The following is a 21,304-nucleotide window of genomic DNA, read 5'->3' as shown; positions in this document are numbered from 1 at the left end:
GGCCTTGCTTCCCTTCCTGGTGTAGTAAGACTAGGGCACAATCTAACCCTTTGTGAAAAAGGCCAACACCCCAGGAGGGATGCCTGACCCTACACGGTGGGTGGACAGCGTTTTAGAGCAGGCTGGGAGAGGCTCCAGTTCTGACGCTTTCACTCAGGAAGCCAGATGGCTTTGCACGGTGCTGGTGTCTCTGCAGGAGGATTCAGCTCTGCCCGGTTCAGGTAATTGATGGGACCTGTAACTCTGCTTCACATCATCTCTCTCCTTCATCAGACTAACCCTAGTGGGTTTGTTCATGTGCTTTTTCGCTCATCAGTAATGTATCCTGGGAGGATTTTTATCTCCTTCCTCTGGAGCATCAGAAATGGCCCCGACTGGAGATGTGGAGGGGGTGAGCTCTGAGGTGGTATCGAGCGGTCTCCGTCTTGGGTGCTTGTCTGGCTGATTCTTGTTCACATGCTCGGGGCCTGGCTGATGGCCATATGTGGGGTCAGGAAGGAATTGCCCCCCAGGTCAGATGGGCAGCGACCATGGGGTTTTTCACCATCCTCTGCAGCGTGTGGGTGCGGGTCACTTGCCAGGATTATCTGGGTATATCTCACTTAATCATTTCCCTGTCACTGCCAGGGCCTCGGGCACTGGTGCACCTCCATCCCTCCTACTCTCTGCCTGTGGCATGTACTAGCCTAGGCTCCGGTGAGTCCCATTTCCTTCAGTGGGTTTGGTGCGGGACTGCGGGATGTGTGTGGCTGATATTATAGATAGTCAGACTTGATGATCTAATGGTCATAGAATCATAGAAGAATCATAGAATCATAGAAGATTAGGGTTGGAAGAGACCTCAGGAGGTCATCTAGTCCAACCCCCTGCTCAAAGCAAGACCAACCCCAACTAAATCATCCCAGCCACGGCTTTGTCAAGCCGGGCCTCAAAAACCTCTAAGGATGGAGATTCCACCACCTCCCTAGGTAACCTATTCCAGTGCTTCACCACCCTCCTAGTGAAATAGTTTTTCCTAATATCCAACCTAGACCTCCCGCACTGCAACTTGAGACCATTACTCCTTGTTCTGTCATCTGCCACCACTGAGAACAGCCGAGCTCCATCCTCTTTGGAACCCCCCTTCAGGTAGTTGAAGGCTGCTATCAAATCCCCCCTCGCTCTTCTCTTCTGCAGACTAAATAATCCCAGTTCCCTCAGCCTCTCCTCATAAATCATGTGCCTCAGCCCCTTGATCATTTTCATTGCTCTTCGCTGGACTCTCTCCAATTTGTCCACACCCTTTCTGTAGTGGAGGGCCCAAAACTGGACGCAATACTCCAGGTGTGGCCTCACCAGTGCTGAATAGAGGGGAACGATCACGTCCCTCGATCTGCTGGCAATGCTCCTACTAATGCAGCCCAATATGCCGTTGGCCTTCTTGACAACAAGGGCACACTGCTGACTCATATCCAGCTTCTCACCCACTGCAATCCCCAGGTCCTTTTCTGCAGAACGGCTGCTTAGTCAGTCGGTCTCCAGCCTGTAGCAGTGCATGGGATTCTTCCGTCCTAAGTGCAGGACTCTGCACTTGTCCTTGTTGAACCTCATCCAATTTCTTTTGGCCCAATTCTCCAATTTGTCCAGGTCACTCTGGACCTTATCCCTACCCTCCAGCGTATCTACCTCTCCCCCCAATGTAGTGTCATCTGCGAACTTGCTGGGGGTGCAATCCACACCATCCTCCAGATCATTAATGAAGATGTTGAACAAAACCGGCCCAAGGACCGACTGCGGGCACTTGGCTTGATACCGGCTGCCAACTAGACATCGAGCCGTTGATCACTACCAGTTGAACCCGATGATCTAGCCAGCTTTCTAGCCACCTTATAGTCCATTCATCCAATCCATCTGAGGTCCCTTCCGACCTTAAACCCTATGACTGACTCTATGAGTTACAAAAGATTAAAACCGCACAGCGTTTCCATTGCAGGCTCACACAGAGTCACAACCACAAGCATCATGTTCAGTAAGGCCTGGCGATAGCCACAGGACATGGATGGGGGTTTGTTTGGGGGGGGGGGTATTGATACAATGTATGCCCCTCAGGGACCACTGCCAGGACACGCAAGAGGGACTATTACAGTGGAAACAGGCAGGGGGAGGAGAGATCCTGTCACCTTTCAGAAAAGCAAAACAAAACTTAGGGGAAGAACGGCCGAGCTGGGTCGCATTTACTGGTGTTAGCCACCTTCGCTGCTTTGATTTCATATCAGGCTTTAGCAAACGTTAGTTTAAAAAAATGACGCGGAATCCCTGGTATTGTTTATGATTATTTGTATTTCAACAGTGTGTAGAGGCCTCCTGGTGCTAGGGGGCCACACAGTGAGAGACAGAGCAAACAACCTAAATAGCCAGGCAAAGGGCAGGAAGCGAACCAGAGGCACAGGGAGGGAGTGACCGAGATCTCTTAATTGCTTGGTGTCTCCCACTGTTTAAAAATACAGAAGACTGGCTAACTAGAGAGATGCAATTAGCCACTGAGTCTTGGCTCCTGGCAGTGCTACGTACATGGCACTTGGCTTTGGTTACTGTATGTTTGTGTCTGGCTCTGTACTTAGATTGGAAGCTCTTTGGGGCATTTTGTTCTGGGTTTGTGAAGTGCCTAGTGCAATGGGGTGATGGGCCATGACTGGGACTCCTAGCTAGTGCAGTAATACAAATAATTAACAACAATATTAATAACACTTATGTTTTTCTTATCAAGCCACATAACTTACACTCACTCAGTGTCTTGCCAACCAAGTCCCCTCCGTCCCAGGGAGCTGGGACGGAGGGGACTGGGTTGGCAGGACATGGCCCCCTGTCAGTGTGGGGCATTGTGGGACGAAAGCCAGTAACAGTCAGTGTAAGCAATGCAGTGCTGCCCTTGACTCTATGCCACTCATTATTAAGTTATTAGTTATTAAGTCGGCCTAGCAGGGCAATTACGTCGGCAGGAGTGAATTTTAAGTGTAGACACTTCCAGAGTTAGGATGACATAAGTTGCCTTGTGTTGACCTAGCTCTATAGTGTAGACTAGGCCTTGGAAAGCCTTGACTGTTCCCTCTGCAAACCGCCCCAAGGCAGCACAAGGACTGCAGCCCCATCTCTTTGTTTTTGGCTCGGCAGGTTGACACGGACGACGTTCTCACCAAGGAAGAGCAGATTTATCTGCTGGGTGAAGCGAAGGAGAAATGTCAAACAAATGTCAACACCCAGCTGGAGAAAATCAAAGGTACCGTCCCAGTTTGTGTCCTTTGTGCTCAGTCAGTGTTGAGAGAGGTGGTTAAACCACACAGAGCAAATCCTGCCTCTGTTGAAGTCAGTGGCAAAACTCCTGTTGAAGGCAGGATTTCACCCGGGGGCTTTACTCCAGGCCCTCGGAAGTGAGTGGGAATCTGTCCATCACCTTCAGTGAACACTGGGCCAGATACTTTAGGCTGCAGGTTCTTTGAGGGCAGGGACCATCTTTTTGTTCTCTTTCTGTACAGCTCTGCAGGGCTCTTAGCCGTCACGATGCTACAAATAAATAACAATAACGCTAGGCTGGCCATCTGCAGCTTGCTGGCCTCATCCTGAAATCACCAGTCGCAATGCCACAAACAAACCCCAGCAAGGGGGAGTCCTGCTGGAAGCCTTTCCCTCATCGGAGTGAGGCGCTTGTAAGCAGATGTGCTGTGATGCCTGCCTGTAGTAATTGCCTAGGAACCAGTGTTTCTGTATAAGAAACCTACAGCATCTAGAAGTGTCCTGGTCTGGGTCATTTCTAGGCAGCTGGTCTATAGCACCCGGTGCCCGGGGCAGTAGCATGTGGAGGCTAGAGTTAGCCAGGTGAATTAGCTTGTGGTGCAAGGTGCTGACATGTGGTGTGTACACTTCAAACACTAACCTCTGCTGGAGGCAAGACGCTGGGCCAGGTGCTCCAGAGGACTAGTCCAGCATGGCAAGTTGCATGTGCTCAGTCAGCTCTGAATAGCAAGGTGGGGCCCCTTGACCTTTCTCACGAACACACTAATGCAAAATTAAATAATACATACAGTAAAGGTTTCAGAGTGGTAGCCGTGTTAGTCTGTATCAGCAAAAACAATGAGGAGTCCTTGTGGCACCTTAGAGACTAACAAATTTATTTGAGCATAAGCTTTTGTGAGCTAAAACCCACTTCATCAGATGCATGGAGTGAAAATACAGGAGCAGGTATAAATACATGAAAGGATGTGGGTTGCTTTACCAAGTGTGAGGTCAGTCTAACGAGAGAAATCAATTAACAGCAGGATACCAAGGGAGGAAAAATAACTTTTGAAGTGGTAAGGAGTGGCCCATTACAGACAGCTGACAAGAAGATGTGAGTAACAGTAGGGAGAAATTACTATTGGGGAAATTAAGTTTAGGTTTTGTAAAGACCCAACCCAACTCAATAACAGACCTAAAAGTGGCAATTCTTCAACAACAAAACTTCAAAACCAGACTCCAACATGAAGCTGCAGAACTGGAATTAATTTGCAAACTGGATACCATCAGATTAGGCCTGAATAGACACTGGGAGTGGTTGGGTCATTACAAAACCTAAACTTAATTTCCCCAATACTAATTTCTCCCTACTGTTACTCACACCTTCTTGTCAGCTGTCTGTAATGGGCCACTCTCTTACCACTTCAGAAGTTATTTTTCCTCCCTTGGTATCCTGCTGTTAATTGATTTCTCTCGTTAGACTGACCTCACACTTGGTAAAGCAACCCCCATCCTTTCATGGATTTATACCTGCTCCTGTATTTTCCACTCCATGCATCTGATGAAGTGGGTTCTAGCCCACGAAAGCTTATGCCCAAATAAATATGCTAGTCTCTAAGGTGCCACAAGGACTCCTCGTTGGTTTTACATACAGTAGAGGACAGCCTGCTAATTGGCAGGCAGGAGGTGAGCTGGGATTACTGCTGCTGAGCAGCTAAGAACTGAGGACATCCCGTTCTATTTATTTGCTATCTTGTCTCTCCCACCCCACCCCAGTCTGCTTGTTTGCCTCATCTAGCTGCTCCAGCTTGTCTAGTTACACAGTAAGGTCTTTGGAGCAGGGATTGCCACTTATTATGATTGTCCAGCGCCTTGCATCATGGGGTCCAAGCTCGCTGTGGCCAGAGCATGCAACATAAACATGAAATAATAATGATACCAGTAATGAGCCGGGTCTTTGCTTGTTGGCTAGATGCCAGCTGCTTTCCGGAATGGGACGGAATTATCTGCTGGCCCGAGGGCTCCCCAAGCCAACAGGTGTCGGTCCCGTGTCCAGAGTACATCTACGACTTCAACCATAAAGGTACACTTGGAAAACATCCCTGTCTGCCCCAGCTTCACCTCACTGGCTTTGCAAGTTCAACAGATGGTTTTCAAAGATGTCTCAGAGAGAGTAGCTCAGATCACTTCAATTTCACCCCTTTGAACATCCCAGACAAGATGCTTTGATACTGCTATGATGAGTACAACCTAGCTCAGCTGAGGACAGGCTCAGACCAGTCCTAGTTAGTTAACAGGTATGAGCAACACCTAAGCATATTATCCTGGATTAGTACCCATGTGCATGTCTCTCCCTAGCACTCAGCCCCTGGCCACTGTCGCAGCCTGCTGCCGTCTCTAACAGCTAACGGTGATTGGGGTGTGTGCCTGTGATTGATGGTTTGATCCCACCTGAGGTCTGGAGCCATGGGTTGTTGCAGGAACATGGGATTAAAAGGCTGTTACAAGGAGGAGGGTGAAAAAATTGTTCTCGTTCACCTCTGAGGATAGGACAAGAAGCAATGGATTTAAATTGCAGAAAGGGAGGTTTAGGCTGGACAGTAGGAAAAACTTCCTGTCAGGGTGGTTAAACCCTGGAATAAATTGCCCAGGGAGGCTGTGGAATCTCTGTCATTGGAATTTTTTAAGAAGAGGTTAGACAAACCCCTGTCAGGGATGGTCTAGATAATATTTAGTCCTGTCTTGAGTGCAGGGAACTGGACTAAATGATCTATTGTGGTCCCTTCCAGTCCTATGATTTGCTCTGCAATGGCTTGGCCCTTTGGGTTTCTTGGAGGTCCAACCGCCCTGACCCTGTCCTTGTTTTCAGGCCACGCCTACAGACACTGTGATGCCTATGGGAATTGGGAGCTAGCGCTCAACATCAACAAGACGTGGGCGAACTACACGGAATGCACTGAGTTTCTCACCCCTGAGCGCCGGAGCCGAGAGAAGGTGAACCACAGCCAGAGGGAAGGGACGTGGGGTGGGGTAACTGAGGAGAGGCGCCGCTGGAGGCTGGGGAAGCCCCTGAGCTCAGAATGACTGCGGGCAGCAAAGCAACCTTCTACCGCAGGTGGATAGAGGCAGCTCCAGACTCTTCACTGGGGGGAGGGATAGCTCAGTGGTTTGAGCATTGGCCTGCTAAACCCAGGGTTGTGAGCTCAATCCTTGAGGGGGCCATTTGGGATCTGGGACAAAAATTGGGGATTGGTCCTGCTTTGAGCAGGGGGTGGGACTAGATGACCTCCTGAGGTCCCTTCCAACCGTGATATTCTATGATTCTACGAACCCGGTGCTCATCACACACCCTGATTAAATGCCTTTGCCACCTTCTCCCGTGTGCTGGTGGGAGCTTCTATTTGCTCATCTTCCTCCAGCGACAGCCAAAGGGATCAGCTTGCTGATTCTACCCCTCCAACTACTCAAAACCAGAGGTGGGGGAAGGTGAAGATTTCCTCCTCTGCCCCCAGCAGTTTGGGGAGGGGTGGAGGGTGGGAAGCGGGCTTGTTGTGTCTGCCCCCTGCTGTCCAGATGCCAGAGCTGATTCAGCAGAATCCCAGGCCTGGCCAGCTGCTTGGTCTCGTGTGCATCCTGCTTCTGAGAGCAGCCAAAGCTCCAGGTCTGAAAGCCCACGAGCGGTAGGCAGCAGCCGTGCCCAGGCAGGCAGATGAGAACCTCCCCCTTGGTGGAGTCACACAGGAGCTGAGCTGGGAGCCTCCTCCCATGGTGAGCTGGCCTTGGCTAGAAGTCACCTTTCCATGGCTGAGCCGGCAGGAGACATGCCAGTTTGGTCTCACCTGGTGGCCATCTCCGTTGTCCAAGCTGGTAGGGTACATTAGGGCTCTGCATGTCCTACTTTGCTTCCTGTGATGTAGCTGTGAGCATGGGCCGTCGGGGACCATCCTGTGTCCTTCCCTTCCAGGAGGTGTTTGACCGCCTGCACATGATGTACACCATCGGCTACTCTGTCTCCCTGGCCTCCCTCATCGTTGCCGTGGGCATCCTCTGCTACTTCAAGTAAGAAGGAGCAATTGACCACTCCCCTTTCATCCTCTAGCCCCTGCACTCACCCTGCCTTCCAGGAGAGCCCCGCACAGAGTCACCAGCCAGCAGGGATGGGTAGCCAGATTAGATCAAAGAAAGCCCAACCCAAACAGTGGCTCAAGTCTCAGGCCAAACCACAGACCATTTCCCAAAGTCCAGAAACATCTGGATCCATTTTATTCTGCATTTCTCACAGAGCTGGGCCAGATGGCCAGAGCCAAACAGCCCTGCTTTCTGGGGGCTTGACATGCAAAGCTCAAGCCAGATCCAGCTTTTTATAAATGGAGCCTATATTTACAATGGGCCAGCCCCAAAACCTTGGTTCCGCCCCCTCTCCATGCCCCCAAACGCACTGAGCCTCACGGCTCCTGGTTCAGTTCCTCAGCTGTTTGTGACGACTGGCAGGTGTTTGTCACTGACGTGTTGCTGACTGGGTGGGCGTTTGTCACTGACGTGCTTCCCTCCTGGGGGCAGGCACCTGCACTGTACACGGAACTACATCCACATTCACCTCTTCGCCTCCTTCATCTGCCGGGCCGCAGGCATCTTCGTGAAGGACGTGGTGCTTTACTCCGGCTCGCTGCCCGAGGAGCCGGAGAAGATGCGAGTGGATGATTTAAAGGGCGAGTTGGGCCCCTTTCTGGGACACCGGACCCAGCTGGCAAGTAGCTGAAAAACTCATCTTCCCTCTTCATTTTCCCCAAGCCCACAGGGAATAAAGGGGAGGGAAAGAGGAGTTAGGAATCCTGGAGAAGTGTGAAGAGATGCGGGGGGAGTGGGGGGAATTCTGGGCTGCACCTCGTGGAGGAAGGTGCAGACCAGGAAGAGGGTGGGGAGAGGGGGCTTTAAGCTACTTTTGAGCTGTCCAGATTCTGCTTGCGCAGCCCCCACTATAAAGTAGAGCAGCCTCTGGGGTCGCTCTAATTTATGGCAGCTTTACCCGGGCTGTGTCATTATGGGCTCTTGCGGGGACAATGTAGGACCACCTGTTACTGCCCTACACTTTGCCTGAGTCTGAGGGAATGTCTCCTCCGCCCATTGCAGTGCCTTGGCTGCCACTGAAGCAATGTCTGTACAGAGTCTGGGGTTGCGGGGGGACAATCTCTCCCTGGAAGGCCGAGAAGCAGAGAGATGCAGCTGTGTCTATTATCTTGCAAGAGATGAGTGTGGAGGATTGCAGCTCCCGCTTTAACAAAAGGGTGAATTAATGAGCAAAGAGCTCATCCAAGGAGAGTGCAGATCAGCACAGCTGCCCGCTGTCATTCACAGTAGTGCTCAGCACAGCTCAGGGAAGCCAGTGCTGTGATATGGCTTAAAAGGCTTCTGTTAGCCCTTAAGGGGCTGGGGGGAGGGGGAGGGAAGGGGCAACACCTACACAATTTGTCCCTAGCCTTTCCAGCTAAGAGGAACACAGCACATACCTGTTATCCCAATAAAACCATGAGCTGCGTGACCGAGGGCAGATGACGCTTTGGTTGCTGGATTGCATGCTATTTCACAACACTGGGCATCACACTGGTTTTGTGCCGGCCCTGCCCCCTCCATTCCAACCTCTTAGTGGGTGGGAACTTTCCCCATTCCTACCCCGACAGCTTCCTCCCTTATGGGCAGGAGGCAGGTCAAAGCCAGAGTAACCGCTGCCAGGCGGGACCTAAAGGAGAGTAGCGAGGGGGCCTCCCTGTCTAAGATCATGGCCCTGATCTCTCAGGAGGGGGGACGTGTAGAGGAATTGAGGCCCTAATGTGGTTCCCATTTCTCCATGACCACAGGTGGGCTGCAAGGTGGTTGTGACACTTTTCCTTTATTTCCTGGCCACCAACCACTACTGGATTCTGGTGGAGGGGCTCTACCTGCACAGCTTGATCTTCATGGCCTTCCTCTCCAACAAGAACTACCTGTGGGTCCTCACCGTCATTGGCTGGGGTAAGCACAGACACTGCTCCCACCGAAAGCGCATCCACCTGCCATGCTGACTGGGAGCTCCAGAGCATCAAAGCGCACTGTGAAATTTGTAGCGCATGGTAAAGCAGGGTCCACATGGCTAGTTAGTGCACTGCAAGAGAGTACTCTGTAGAGTCGCACCTTGGTTTGACACACACTAAGTCTCTGTGTAGACAAGCCCTAAAGGAGAATCTATTCTGAGCAGTACAGGGCATATGTCACGCAGGTCAGCAGTTCTGAGTCCAGCTAGGAGAGGGCAGTGGGACACCTAAATTCCTGGCGTTGGTTCATTTTGCAAACCTGATGCTTCAACCATACTGCCTGTTCTGTTTCCCTCCAGGTCTCCCTGCTGTATTTGTGTCTGTTTGGGCCAGTGTCAGGGCCTCCCTGGCGGATACACAGTACGTAGGTTCAACTTCTTTTCCAAAGGACCATTTGGGAGGGTGAGAATTGGCCTGTAGTGCAAATCTCTCTGCCTGATCCTATTGAATTGGGTGGTTGCAATCTGCAGATGACCAAATCTCTGAATTGCTTGACTGAGGCTTTTATGGAGGAGAGGGAGATTAGAACATATACATACCAGAAGGTTAAAAATGCAGGCAATTGATAAGGGAAGCTAAAGGTATCAACAAAAATCTATGGCCAACAGGGTTATGGAGAATAAAAAGGAATTTTTTAAACATGTCAAGAACAAAAGGAATCCAAACAAAATTAGGATAAAATTTTCAGTAATGATATAGAAAAGGCAGGTGTTCCATAAATATTTTTGGTTTGTATTTAGAATGAAGCTAGATGATGTTTTCATATCATATAAGGATGATGAAATACAGTAAGGAGGATGTTAAAAGGTATCTACTAAAATTAAACATTTTAAAGTAACCAAATCTAGATAAGTTGTACCTAAGAGTTTTAAAAATAAAGAGTTGGCCAAGATGTTCTAAGGAACTCTGACATTAATTTTTAAACTACTTATAAAAAACTGAGAACTCCAGATGACTGGAAGAAATTGTGCCAAAATTTACAGAAGGCAAATATAGGGCAGTTTGTCTGACATTGACCGTGGGCAGAATACTGGAACAAGTGATAAGTGAATCAGTTACTAAAGAATTAAAGCCAATCAGCATAATTTTGTTGATTAGGCCTTGTCAAATAAACATGATATTGTTCGCTGAGATTAGAAGTTTGATTGATAAAGGTATCTGTTGGTGTAATATTCTTCTGTAAGGTTTTTGACAATGTACAGCATAACATTCTGATAAAAAAAATTAGTACTATACAAAATCAATATGGCCCATATTCAATGTATTAGATTCACACCATAATTGTTAATGGAAAATCATCAATGAGGGTGTGTGTTTCTGGTGGGGTCCCACAAGGATTGGTTCTGGGCCCAACGCCATTGACTACTTTTCTTAATGATCTGCTAGAAAATATAATGTAATTGCTGATAAGAGTTTGCAGCTGACAGATGGGTGGTGGTGGGTGGGGTAAATAATGAAGACAGGTCACTGATACAAAGCAGTCTTATTATTATGAAAAAGCCCTCTCCTCTTTCCTGCAGCATGCAGAACAGAGTTCTGCCAGGGGAGAGATCTGACCCAGGATCTGGATTTTGTTGACTTTTTTTAAAGTAACATACGTGACTCTCATTGGTTATGTTTTGGGGTGCAAATGTGTGTGGCAGAATCACCCCAGCTGTAGGATCAGCCTTCTGCCCGCCCAGGCTCGGTCCAAGATGGAAAGGGGGAGCCATCAACGGGCTATATTCCTCACCCCTTATTTCAGGTTTCTCCAAAGCATTTCTTACTGGTCTCCTCAGATGCTGGGACCTCAGCGCTGGGAATATGAAGTGGATTTATCAAGTCCCTATCTTAGCAGCCATTGTGGTAAGAATTCCCTGGCAGACTTGTCCTGATCCCAGTCACCTAAAAAGCCCAGCTGGATTCAGTAGATATAGAAATGGGCTAATCTCCTTTCTCCAATCCGTGCATTGTTTGCCATAGTATCTTGGCAATGTCTGCTTTGTCATCTCTTACAGGGCTCAGTCCTGAGAGATGCTGATCCCTGGGGCCTGATTCAACAAAGCATGTAGGGCCAGATTTACAAGCTCCTATGAACCTTTAACTGCCACTGAAATCAGTGGGAGCTGGGCATCTAAGCACCATTGAGGATCTGAGCCTTACAGTCTAAAGATACAGATACGCACCTAACTTGCTTGGGGACTTTTGTACACCCCGCCCCCCCCCCTTAGCACTTATCTGCATCCTTCAGTGCCTAAAGACCTTTCTAAACCTGTCCCTTAATCACACACTTGCTGAAGCCCATCACCCCTAGCAGGACTGAGCCCATGATCTCTGTTTAACAGGCAGGTGTCCCACTCTCTCGTGGTTAGAAGTTGTGCATGCTACAGGTTTACTTACCCTGAGAAAATTCTTATCACTGTTTCATTTATATTTGAAAGAGGCGCTGTTTAGTGCTCTGAGCCACACATGTTGGCTTCATAACCAGAAGCTTTCACAGACGTATTTTCACAAGCTTAAGAAAAGAGGGTCATTTGAAAGAACGTAATTAGAAAAAGAAAAGGGTCTTAGCACCTAGGCCAGTGGGGCCCTGGGCCAGGACTGGGGCTCCTAGGAGCTACCAGGATCAGCACTAACTGGAGGCACTGGTGGCCACTTGAGGGCTCACCATCCCAGCTACGTGACGAACAAGACTATCAAACGAGGATCATTTTCAATGAGAAGGGTTATTAGCCACCCAGACACGGGGTTTATTTTCAAAAACATTGTGGCCTGATTCTTTGTTGCCCCTCTGTGTGTGTACAGTCACTTACATTGGTGCAAAGGGAGTGCAAAATACCACCATTGCAATTGGGTAGCATTCCCATTTCACTGGTATAAGTGCAGGGCAACGGAGAATCAGGCCCTTAATTTAATCTTGACAGTGTCCCAATATAAGATCCTCCCTGAGGACATTTATATCCAGTCCTTAGCTAGAGGAGATAACTTAGGGTGTGTCTACACAGGGAACTTATTCTGGGTATGAATTCAAAGCACTATAGCTGTTCTGGAATAGCTCCCTATGTGGACACTCAACTACAATAGTTACGCTGGTCACTTTCCCCTCACGGACAAGCCCTTAAACTGGCCACATTCTGCGTGCATGGCTTGTAAGGTGATTGTGGGTGTGTGTCGGCAGGTGAATTTCGTCCTCTTCCTCAACATTGTGCGGGTTCTGGCGTCGAAGCTCTGGGAGACAAACACGGGGAAGCTAGACCCTCGGCAGCAGTACAGGTGAGCAGCAATGGGCAGCTGCCAATTGACTTGATGAACCTTCCGCTTGAGTGGAGATAGCATCTCGGCCCAGACTATGGTGCAGCAGAGGAAACGGTACTAATAGCTGGCTCTTAACATAGCACGTCCCATGCATAGATCTGAAAGTGCTTTAAAAAGGAGGTCAGGATCTCTATTCCCCATTCTACAGAAGGGAATTGACTTGGCCAAGGTCACCCTGCTGGCAAACAGTATAGGCAAGACGAGAACCTCTGTCTCCCACACACTGTCCTATCCACTGCCATGTAGCATCCAGCCTCCAGCACTGGCCAGTAGACGAGGCCACTAGAGTGGGGTGGGACATGCCCATTCAGCCACCTGAGCGATGCATTTTTATTCCAGGCAAAGGGAGCTGTGAATCTTTCCCAGCCCCCCCACAGCCAATCTGCTTTCCCCTGAAGAACAAAGTGCTTTGTCACTTTTTGCTGTAGCAAATATCACACCCCCAAAAGCTTTTTATTTTGTTCCATATAGCACCACTTAGGATTTGGGTTAGATGCACATCCTGCCTTGGATTGGAAACTCAGCAGCGCTCCCAAGATAAGTAAGCAATGGGAGATTGCAAGGAAAACCCAGTGGTGCTAGTGTTCTCTGACCCAGTGCATCAGCTGCTAGGGGGCACTGTGCCATAAATCAGATGCTGAACACTCATGGGCATTAAATATCCCCGAGTCCTCTTTGTGAGATTAGGGGCAGCCTCAGCATCCTAGTCTTTTCTTTTCGAACCCCACCTCCCTGCAGTTTCACCTGGAGACAGGATTCACTTCCTTTTTTAACCTAAACTGTTGTCTGTTGCTGCTGTGTGTTGTCAATCAGCTGCCATGTTCTGCCTGAGAGGTGGCTGCCTTGCAGTGGCAGGTGAAGTACTTGAAAGAGCATTTGGGGAGGAAAAATGCTATAAGAAATGTAAGGTTGTTACTATTTTATCCAGGGTATTGTAGGATAAATCCTAGGCGGTGGCTGAAAAGCTGAGGACAGAGGGTTAGAGAGAGCAGCTGCAGACAAACCTGTGGAATGGTTTTACCTTTCAGGAAGCTGCTGAAGTCCACCCTGGTGCTGATGCCACTCTTTGGGGTCCATTACGTGGTGTTCATGGCAATGCCCTACACTGAAGTCTCCGGCGTCTTATGGCAAATACAGATGCACTACGAGATGCTGTTCAACTCCTCGCAGGTACGTCTGCAGCCCTCCTGCTCTCGCCCAGCTCTCCTCTCGCTGCATGGTCCAGTGCTGGCTCCAAAGGCAGAAAGATGGTCTGTGAGGCACTTGGCAGAGGAAGCGGTAGGCATGTTCTGAGGGGCCCTGAAATGCGCCTTCGCTTCCCATGTGCTCATGGGTTAAGGGCCCTTTTGAAAGCCCCCCTCAATCCCCTGCTGTGGCTGCCAAGTGGTTCAGTGCGTTTCCTGGAGCCTGTGATAAGAGCATTGCAGGGCGCCTCCCTGTGGAGCAACACAGCCTTGAAGGTGCACTGCCCTCAGCTCCCTCTTCTGGCACTTGTCAGAGCTCCGCCCAATTCCCCCTTTACGGGTCTCTTCTATTAAGTCTCTTACAGTGTATTAACAAAGCTGTTCCTTCACCCCTCAAATCCAACCCTTGTTCTCCCCTTGATTGAGGGGTCCCACAGCCCTCCTCCTAGGCACTGTGCTGATAACTCAGGCTGGCTGCAGCCCTCATTCACCATCTCCAAGCTAGCACCTTGGAAGTCCAGCCATTTGCTCTAGACTGGGAGAAGCAGGCACCTCCCTTCTCCTTCTTTGCATCTCTGGAGGCTTCCCTTTTATCTCCAGCCCTGGACTGAGTTAAGCACATGACCTGCCCATCAGGTGGCTGAATTCATTTTCCCCACCTGGGCAGAGGTGACACCATTACCCCTTAAAGGGACAGTCACCCCGTGACAGAGCCCCCTCCTGGGACACGCACCACAGTCTGGCTGTAGCTGCCCTGCATAGATGGTGCCAGTGGAAGAGCTGGTCTGTTAAACAAGCTAGGACCAGTGCACGGAGTGGGGAGAAAGCCATGTGGGGGCCGAGTGGGGCTGTTGTCCCGGTGGAATGGCCACAGACATGCATAAAGCAAATAGAAATGGGGCCAAGGTGCCTGGAGCCCTGAGCTCTCTGGACCTGCCAGGGAGTGAGCAGCACTGAGCACATGCTGGGAGTTTGTTTCCAGCACCCCCAGGTGAAAACTCGCTCTTTCTTGGTCTCTCGGCAGGGTTTCTTTGTGGCTTTTATCTATTGCTTTTGCAACGGGGAGGTAAGTGAGATGGGCTCAGCCCTGCAGCTTGTCCCTGGCTCTGGTAGGTACATGGGTGCCTTTCCAATCCTGTCATCTTATGTGGGAGCTCAGCCTGGGCTGTGGGAAGTGCAGATCAGAGCTACTATCCTGAGCCCAAGGGGACCCATGGGATTTCTCCCTCTGGGGCTGTTCAGGGGGGAGGCAGCTCCTTTTCCCTCTGACCTTGTGGAACCCCTGTCCCTGGAACAGATTGTGAAATAACCTTTGACTCTTACGTGACTTGGCACAGTCCTCATGGAGCAGGAGGGAAACTGCCCTCGACTTGCACTGAGGTGCGGAGCATCAGCCTAAGCCCAGGCCCTACTGGGGGTAGTGTGTATGTCACCCTAACTTGGCCCTCATTGGCCCCCTTGCTGATAGTCTCAGGCTAAGGACTGTAGAGGCTGAGTTCCCCCCTCTAGCCCTATAGGAGATCAATCAGGAACAGAGATGAGTCAAGTCAGCCAGGCAGCCTAAGGATTGTGTTTACTGCCCCTGCCTATAGGGTGCCTGGTCTGTGGGAGAAGAAGTCTACTCCCCGGGCCATTAACCGGGGGCCATCCAGCTTCATGCAATTCACTCTGTGTGAACGGAAACACCAGACTTGCTGCCTGACTGGAGAACACTCCTGAGTTCACCCTGGCCCCAATCCTGTGCCCCTGGCCCTCAATGGGAGTGAGATTGGACCCACACTGAGCTCTCTGGATCCGAGTGCCTGCTTTGACCCGAAGCCAAGGGGTGATGAAGGCAGTCGACTCCTCCTCGGAGTTGCTCACCACCTGGCAGCGTTTTCTCTGGCGCTGTGTTGCCTGATGTTCGCTTGCCCAGTGATCCCTAAAGCTGAGCCCGTGTGGAGTGCAGGCTGGACTCTGTGCCGGCTGAGTCCACTGACCAGCCTCCTCCTGGTCACCAGTATGGGAGAGAGATCCCCTGAGTAACCCCCTCCCTCAATGCAGCTTGGAAGGGAAGGTCAAGGGATGGATGGAGCAGACACTGAGGAGATGGGTGGGGCTGCAGGGAAATGCCCCCTTCCCCATAGCAAACCCCGTTGGGGGGCCCTGGAATCTCATTGCCATCTCTGTTCTCAGGCTTGGGGTATTGTGAGGTGTGTGCTGAGAGGCCTGGTGGCTGGCAATGCCTGTGCAATTGTCTTGTTCTACTGCCCTGCCCTGACAGGCCGGCTCTCTCCCTCAGGTGCAGGCGGAGATTAAGAAAGCCCGTTTCCGGAGGAGCCTGGCGCTGGACTTCAAGCAGAAAACACGAGTCACCAGCACAGGGGGGAGCTGCTATTATGGTGGGCTGGTGTCACACACCACCAACAGCCTCAGCATGAGCATCACCGGACGGGGGGCAGCAGGGGCAGGGATGCAGCAGAGTGCCAAGCACCGGGTCCTGCCACTGTCCCCACACACCAGCCTGCTGGGATATATCCCGAGCTCCTCTGCTTCCGACAACTCTGTGCCCTCCCCAACCCAAGAGATTCCCCAGAAGGCCCCTGGGGAGAATGCCAAGGACATTGTGTGTTTCCCAGACCTGGGTCAAAGTCATTCCAGCCTGAGTAAAGAGGTGGAGACTATGCTATGAAGAGAGCAAGCATGTCTCCAACCAGACGGGTCTGGAAAGAGTTTGTAGTGTCATGTGGCTGCCAAAAGGGTGACTGTAGTTTTGGGCTGTCTGTGAACAGGCATTATGCCAAGCAGAATGGTTGCGATGGTCCCTCTGGCTGTAGCTCTGTTGTGACTGAACCTGGAGTACAAGGTTCAGTGCTAGGCAACATGCTACCACATAAAAAAGTGGGGAAATTGGATGGTCAAAGAAGAGCAAGAGAAATGATCAAGGGACTGGCAAAGGAGAAAAGATGCAAAGAGCTCAAACTGGACAGCTTAGCTAAGAGGCAACGTGGGGATGGGAATCTGCTGGTTTGGGGCCATAGGGCCTAAAGAGGTAGTCCTCTTCTGCACTGTACTTTTAACTTTAGGCACAAGCAGGCCCCTTGAAATCCACTGAACTACTGTGATTTTAAAGGGAAGCATGTGTTTAAATGCTTTGCTGGATCAGGGTCTTTGAGAGCAAATTAGTAAAGCTTGGTCATTCCCCACCATGTTGGTTTTCAGAGGAATGATTGACAGGGTGGAGGGTAACCCCAGAACATTTGGTAGCTAAGTTTCACACTACAAAACTCAAAGAAAGGAGGCGGCAGGCTGTCAGCTCAAGCCCACAAACAAGGGCAGTCAGACAGGTCCGTCCGGTGGAATGGACGTGGCTTGGACCATCGTGCAGGCCAACGAGCCTGCAAGCTGGAGCGTGCTTGGGGAGGAGTTCAGTATCAGTCTGTCAGCCGACCCAAGTGAGCAGTGGGTTATGCTGAACGGTGACCCCCCACCCACCCCCGCTCCTCCAGCTGACATGCTAGTAAGGGCAACTGCTGTGGGCGCTGCTCTGGGGGTGGAAGCCCACAGACATTCTCACCCGGAAGCTTTTATTAAAACCAGGCACAAATAGTGACTCCTTTAGTGCTTTCTATTAGGAAGAGGCAGCGTTGTCTAGTGGGTAGGGCACTGCACTTGGAGTCAAGAGATGTGGTTATGTTCACATCTCGGCCACTGACTTGCTGCTGGGTGATCCTGAGCAAGTCGCTCCCTCTCCCCTGTGCCTTTTCCCCTCTGTCTAGTCTATTTGGACTGCAAAATTGCTGGGGCAGGGAGTCTCTGTGTTTCTACTGTGCCTACCACAATGGGGCCCTGATCACTGTTGGGGGCCTCTACCTATCACCAACATATACATACAAAACTGAGCCGGGCCCTCTTCTGATGCAGTTAATTGCCCCGTCTTGCTAAATGACACTTGCTGATTCAGTTGGACACAGGAATGTTCTTTCCTTGCTGTGTACGTTGTAAATGTTCCATCCTGCCCGTGGTGGCACATCAGTAGTAATTCCTGACCTGTCTCCCAAGTGATGAGGGGAGGTTCAATTAATGACAGCAACGGCACATAGTGCTTTGAGATGCTTTGACAAGAGGTGGTCCTTTAACCTGGCTGCACAAGTGGAATGATGGGGCCTATTTTCATGAGTGCTAAGCAACCACAACTGCAGTTAAATGGTCAAAGTTTGCTCAGTACCTCTGAAAATCACGCACATGTGTATCGCCTTCCATACAAGGATCCAATTGCTATACAAATAGCAGCAGAGCCTTCACATCACATCTAGCAGCTAGAAGAGTTTATCCCCATTTTACAGAAAGGGAAACTGAGGCACAGTGAGGGGAAGTGACTTGCCTGATGTCACAGAGGCAGAAAGAGAATCCTAGCACCCTGATTTAGACACCGGCCCATGCTCCCAGCAAGTGTTTTCTTCTAACATGGATCATGCTCCCACTCTCCTGGAAGAAACAAGTTCCTAGAGCGACTCCAGCAGGGCCTCCTGTCTTACACGCACATTCTTTTCTTGACTGGCCAACACGCAACGCACTAAACACACTGACACTTTGTTCTCTGGAGAAGGCACCAGCCCCTTTGTGGATCTAACACAAGCCTGTGAGCTGACTTTTATAGTTCCCTGGCACTGCTCGGTATTTGCTCGTTAAAATCTGAGAGGCCTCTGGTAGCTTAGAGACCACAGTGAGGAATTTCAATAGTGGTATCAAAAAAGCGAAGGGGCAGGATGAAACAGGAGAGAAACAAAAGGCCCTGACAGATCCACGGCTTGGTCCTCCAACCACAAGCTGAGCCACATGAAGGGACGGTAACAGATCGGGGGGATGCAGATGGAAACTTCATAGCACCGAGCTGCCACGGTTTGTTCAATACTCCAAAGATGCAGAGTGGGATGAGGCGCTGAGTAGCATAAGGGAACGCAAATCATGGCAAGAGCTCCTGCACTCCAGCCATCGCGCCCATCCACCCCTGGAGTGCCAGATCTTCTCATTCTCCATACCGAACCTTTGACATGCCAATTTCCTCCAGGCAGCTGGAACCTGGCAGAGCGCAGCCTGAGACAATGCAAAGCTTTGTGCTTAGATTCATGGTGTGTAGACTTCAGAGCTTCCATTTAAGTGGTCTGGGAGACTACCCCCATACTGGTGCTCCCTTTCAACCAGAACCATCAGCTCCTAGGCAGAGCACCAAAGAGGGGCTCAGCTCAGTGTTTTGGTTGAGTCTGATCTGCTCTTTTAGATGGCAGCTCTGAGGAAAGCTTTGTGAACTCTGCTTGTCTTGATGAAAGAGAACGGTGGTTAGATGACATATCAATCAGAAACTACTCTGAATGCCAGGCCAGACTAAGATACTAAGATGCCTTGGTAATAAGACAGGTGTCTTAGCTTAAACTGTCTACAAGCTAGAGCAGGGAAGTGGGAGCTAGGATGCTGGTGTTCTGCTCCCAGCTGACTTGATGCATGGCTTGGGCAAGTCAAAGCCACTCCGTGCCTCTATTTCCCCAGCTGTAAAATGGAAACAAGGCCTATCCTAGCTCACAGGCTTTGAATCTTAATTAATGTTTGTAAAGCGATTAGCACCTTTCATCAGAATATTGCAGGAGAAACACAAAAACTCCTCTCACCCTTTACTAAAACCCAGTGGACTTTTGGGGAATAAGGGGGAACATATAAATAGCCATACTGGGTCAGACCAAGGGCCCATCTAGCTCAGTATCTGGTCACCCACAGTGGCCAATGCTAGATGCTTCTAAGGGAATAAACAGAGCAGGGTAGTTTCAAGTGCTCCATCTCCTATCATCCAGTCCCAACTTCTGGCTGTGGAAGATTTAGGGACACCTCCGCGGAGCAAAGGGTTGCATCCCTGACCATCTTAGCTAATAGCCCCAGATGAATCTATCCTCTGTGAATTTATCTAATTCTTTTTTTAAGCCATTTATATTTTTAGCCCTCACACCATTCCATGGCAGTGAGTTCCACAGGAGGAGTGTGTATTGTGTGAAGTACCTCCTTATGCTTGTTTAAAACCTGTTGCCTATTAATTTAATCAGGTGCCACGTAGTTCTCAGGATACCTGAAGGGGTAACCCCTCCCTAGTCACTTTCTCCAGACCATTCTTGATTTTATAGACCTCTATCACATCCGCCCTTAAATGTCTCTTTTCGAAACTGAACAGATTTCCTTTTAATCTCTCCTGCTATGTTCCATCTTTCTAATGATTTTTGTTGCCCTTCTCTGCATCTTTTCCAATGCTAATCTCTCTTTTTGGGGGAATCAGAACAGAACGCAGTATTCAAGGTGTAGGCGTACCATGGATTTATATAGCAACATTAGGATATTTTCTGTTTTATCATCTATTCCTCTCCTAATAGCTACTAACACTGTTAGCTTTTTGAACTGCTGCTGCACATTGAGTGGATGTTTTCAGAGAACTATCCATAATGATGCCACGATCTGTTTCTTGAGCAGTAACAGCTAATTTAGACCCCATCATTTTGTATGTATAGTCGGGATTCTTTTTTCCCCAATGTACATTACTTTGCCTTTATCCACATAGACTTTCATCTACCATTTTGTTGCCCCATCACCCAGTTTTATGAGATCCCTTTGAAACTCTTTGCCATCAGCTTTGGACTGAACAATTTTGAGTAATTTTGTGTTGTTTGCAAATTTTGCCACCTCACTGCTCACCCCCTTTTCCAGCAAAAAGAAAAGGAGTACTTGTGGCACCTTAGAGCCTAAGAAATGTATTTGAGCATAAGCTTTTGTGAGCTGTAGCTCACGAAAGCTTATGCTCAAATAAATTTCTTAGGCTCTAAGGTGCCACAAGTACTCCTTTTCTTTTTGTAGATACAGACTAACACAGCTGCTACTCTGAAACCCCTTTTCCAGGTAATTTATAAATACATTGAACAACACAGATCCCAGTACCGATGCTTGGGGGACCCCACTATTTAACTCTCTCCATTGTGAAAACTGACCGTTTATTCCGACCCTTTGTTTCCTATCTTTTAACCAGTTCCTGATCCATGAAAGGACCTTCCCTCTTATCCGTTGACTGCTTAGTTTGCCTAAGAGTCTTTGGTGAGGGACCTTGTCAAAGGTTTCTGAAAGTCCAAATACACTGTATGAACTGGATCACCCTGTTTCACATGCTTTTTGATTTCCTCAAAGAATTCTAGTAGATTGGTGAGATGTGATTTCCCTTTACAAAAGCCATGTTGACTTTCCCAACATACCGTGTTCATCTGTGTGTCTGATAATTTTGTTCTTTACTATAGTTTCAACCAATTTGCCTGGTACTGAAGTTTGGCTTATTAGCCTGTAATTGCCAGGATCACCTCTGAAACCTTGTTTAAAAATAGCCATTACATTAGCTATGCTCTTGTCACCTGGTACAGAGGCTGATTTAAGCAATAGGTTACATACCAGAGTTAGTAGTTCTGCAATTTCATATCTGAGTTCCTTCAGAACTCTCTGGTGAATGCC

At 49.5% G+C, this 21,304-nt stretch overlaps 1 protein-coding gene across 1 annotated transcript; it reads left to right on the top strand.

Annotated features, from left to right (window-relative positions):
• The first annotated feature begins 530 nt into the window (after positions 1–530).
• LOC102935087 (parathyroid hormone/parathyroid hormone-related peptide receptor) lies at positions 531–17,381 on the top strand. The gene is made up of 13 exons (XM_007061996.3): positions 531–563; positions 3,151–3,256; positions 5,222–5,332; positions 6,119–6,243; positions 7,214–7,308; positions 7,810–7,996; positions 9,105–9,258; positions 9,617–9,677; positions 11,096–11,162; positions 12,475–12,569; positions 13,640–13,781; positions 14,820–14,861; positions 16,077–17,381. The coding sequence occupies exons 1-13, from the start codon at positions 531–533 to the stop codon at positions 16,464–16,466; spliced, it is 1,608 nt and encodes a 535-aa protein (XP_007062058.2). The 3' UTR covers positions 16,467–17,381.
• Positions 17,382–21,304: the final 3,923 nt, after the last annotated feature.

The sequence above is a fragment of the Chelonia mydas genome, chromosome 27 (assembly GCF_015237465.2).
Source record: "Chelonia mydas isolate rCheMyd1 chromosome 27, rCheMyd1.pri.v2, whole genome shotgun sequence".
Lineage (NCBI taxonomy): Eukaryota > Metazoa > Chordata > Testudines > Cheloniidae > Chelonia > Chelonia mydas.
Note: the sequence above shows the minus strand (reverse complement) of the source record. Positions and strands in the feature narration are given on the sequence as shown.

Coding starts and splice junctions, on each gene's coding strand:
- LOC102935087 (XM_007061996.3), top strand. CDS start 531: ATGGGGTTTTTCACCATCCTCTGCAGCGTGTGG. Junction 9,259..9,616: donor CCTCACCGTCATTGGCTGGG/GTAAGCACAGAC, acceptor GTTTCCCTCCAG/GTCTCCCTGCTGTATTTGTG. Junction 12,570..13,639: donor GACCCTCGGCAGCAGTACAG/GTGAGCAGCAAT, acceptor TTTACCTTTCAG/GAAGCTGCTGAAGTCCACCC.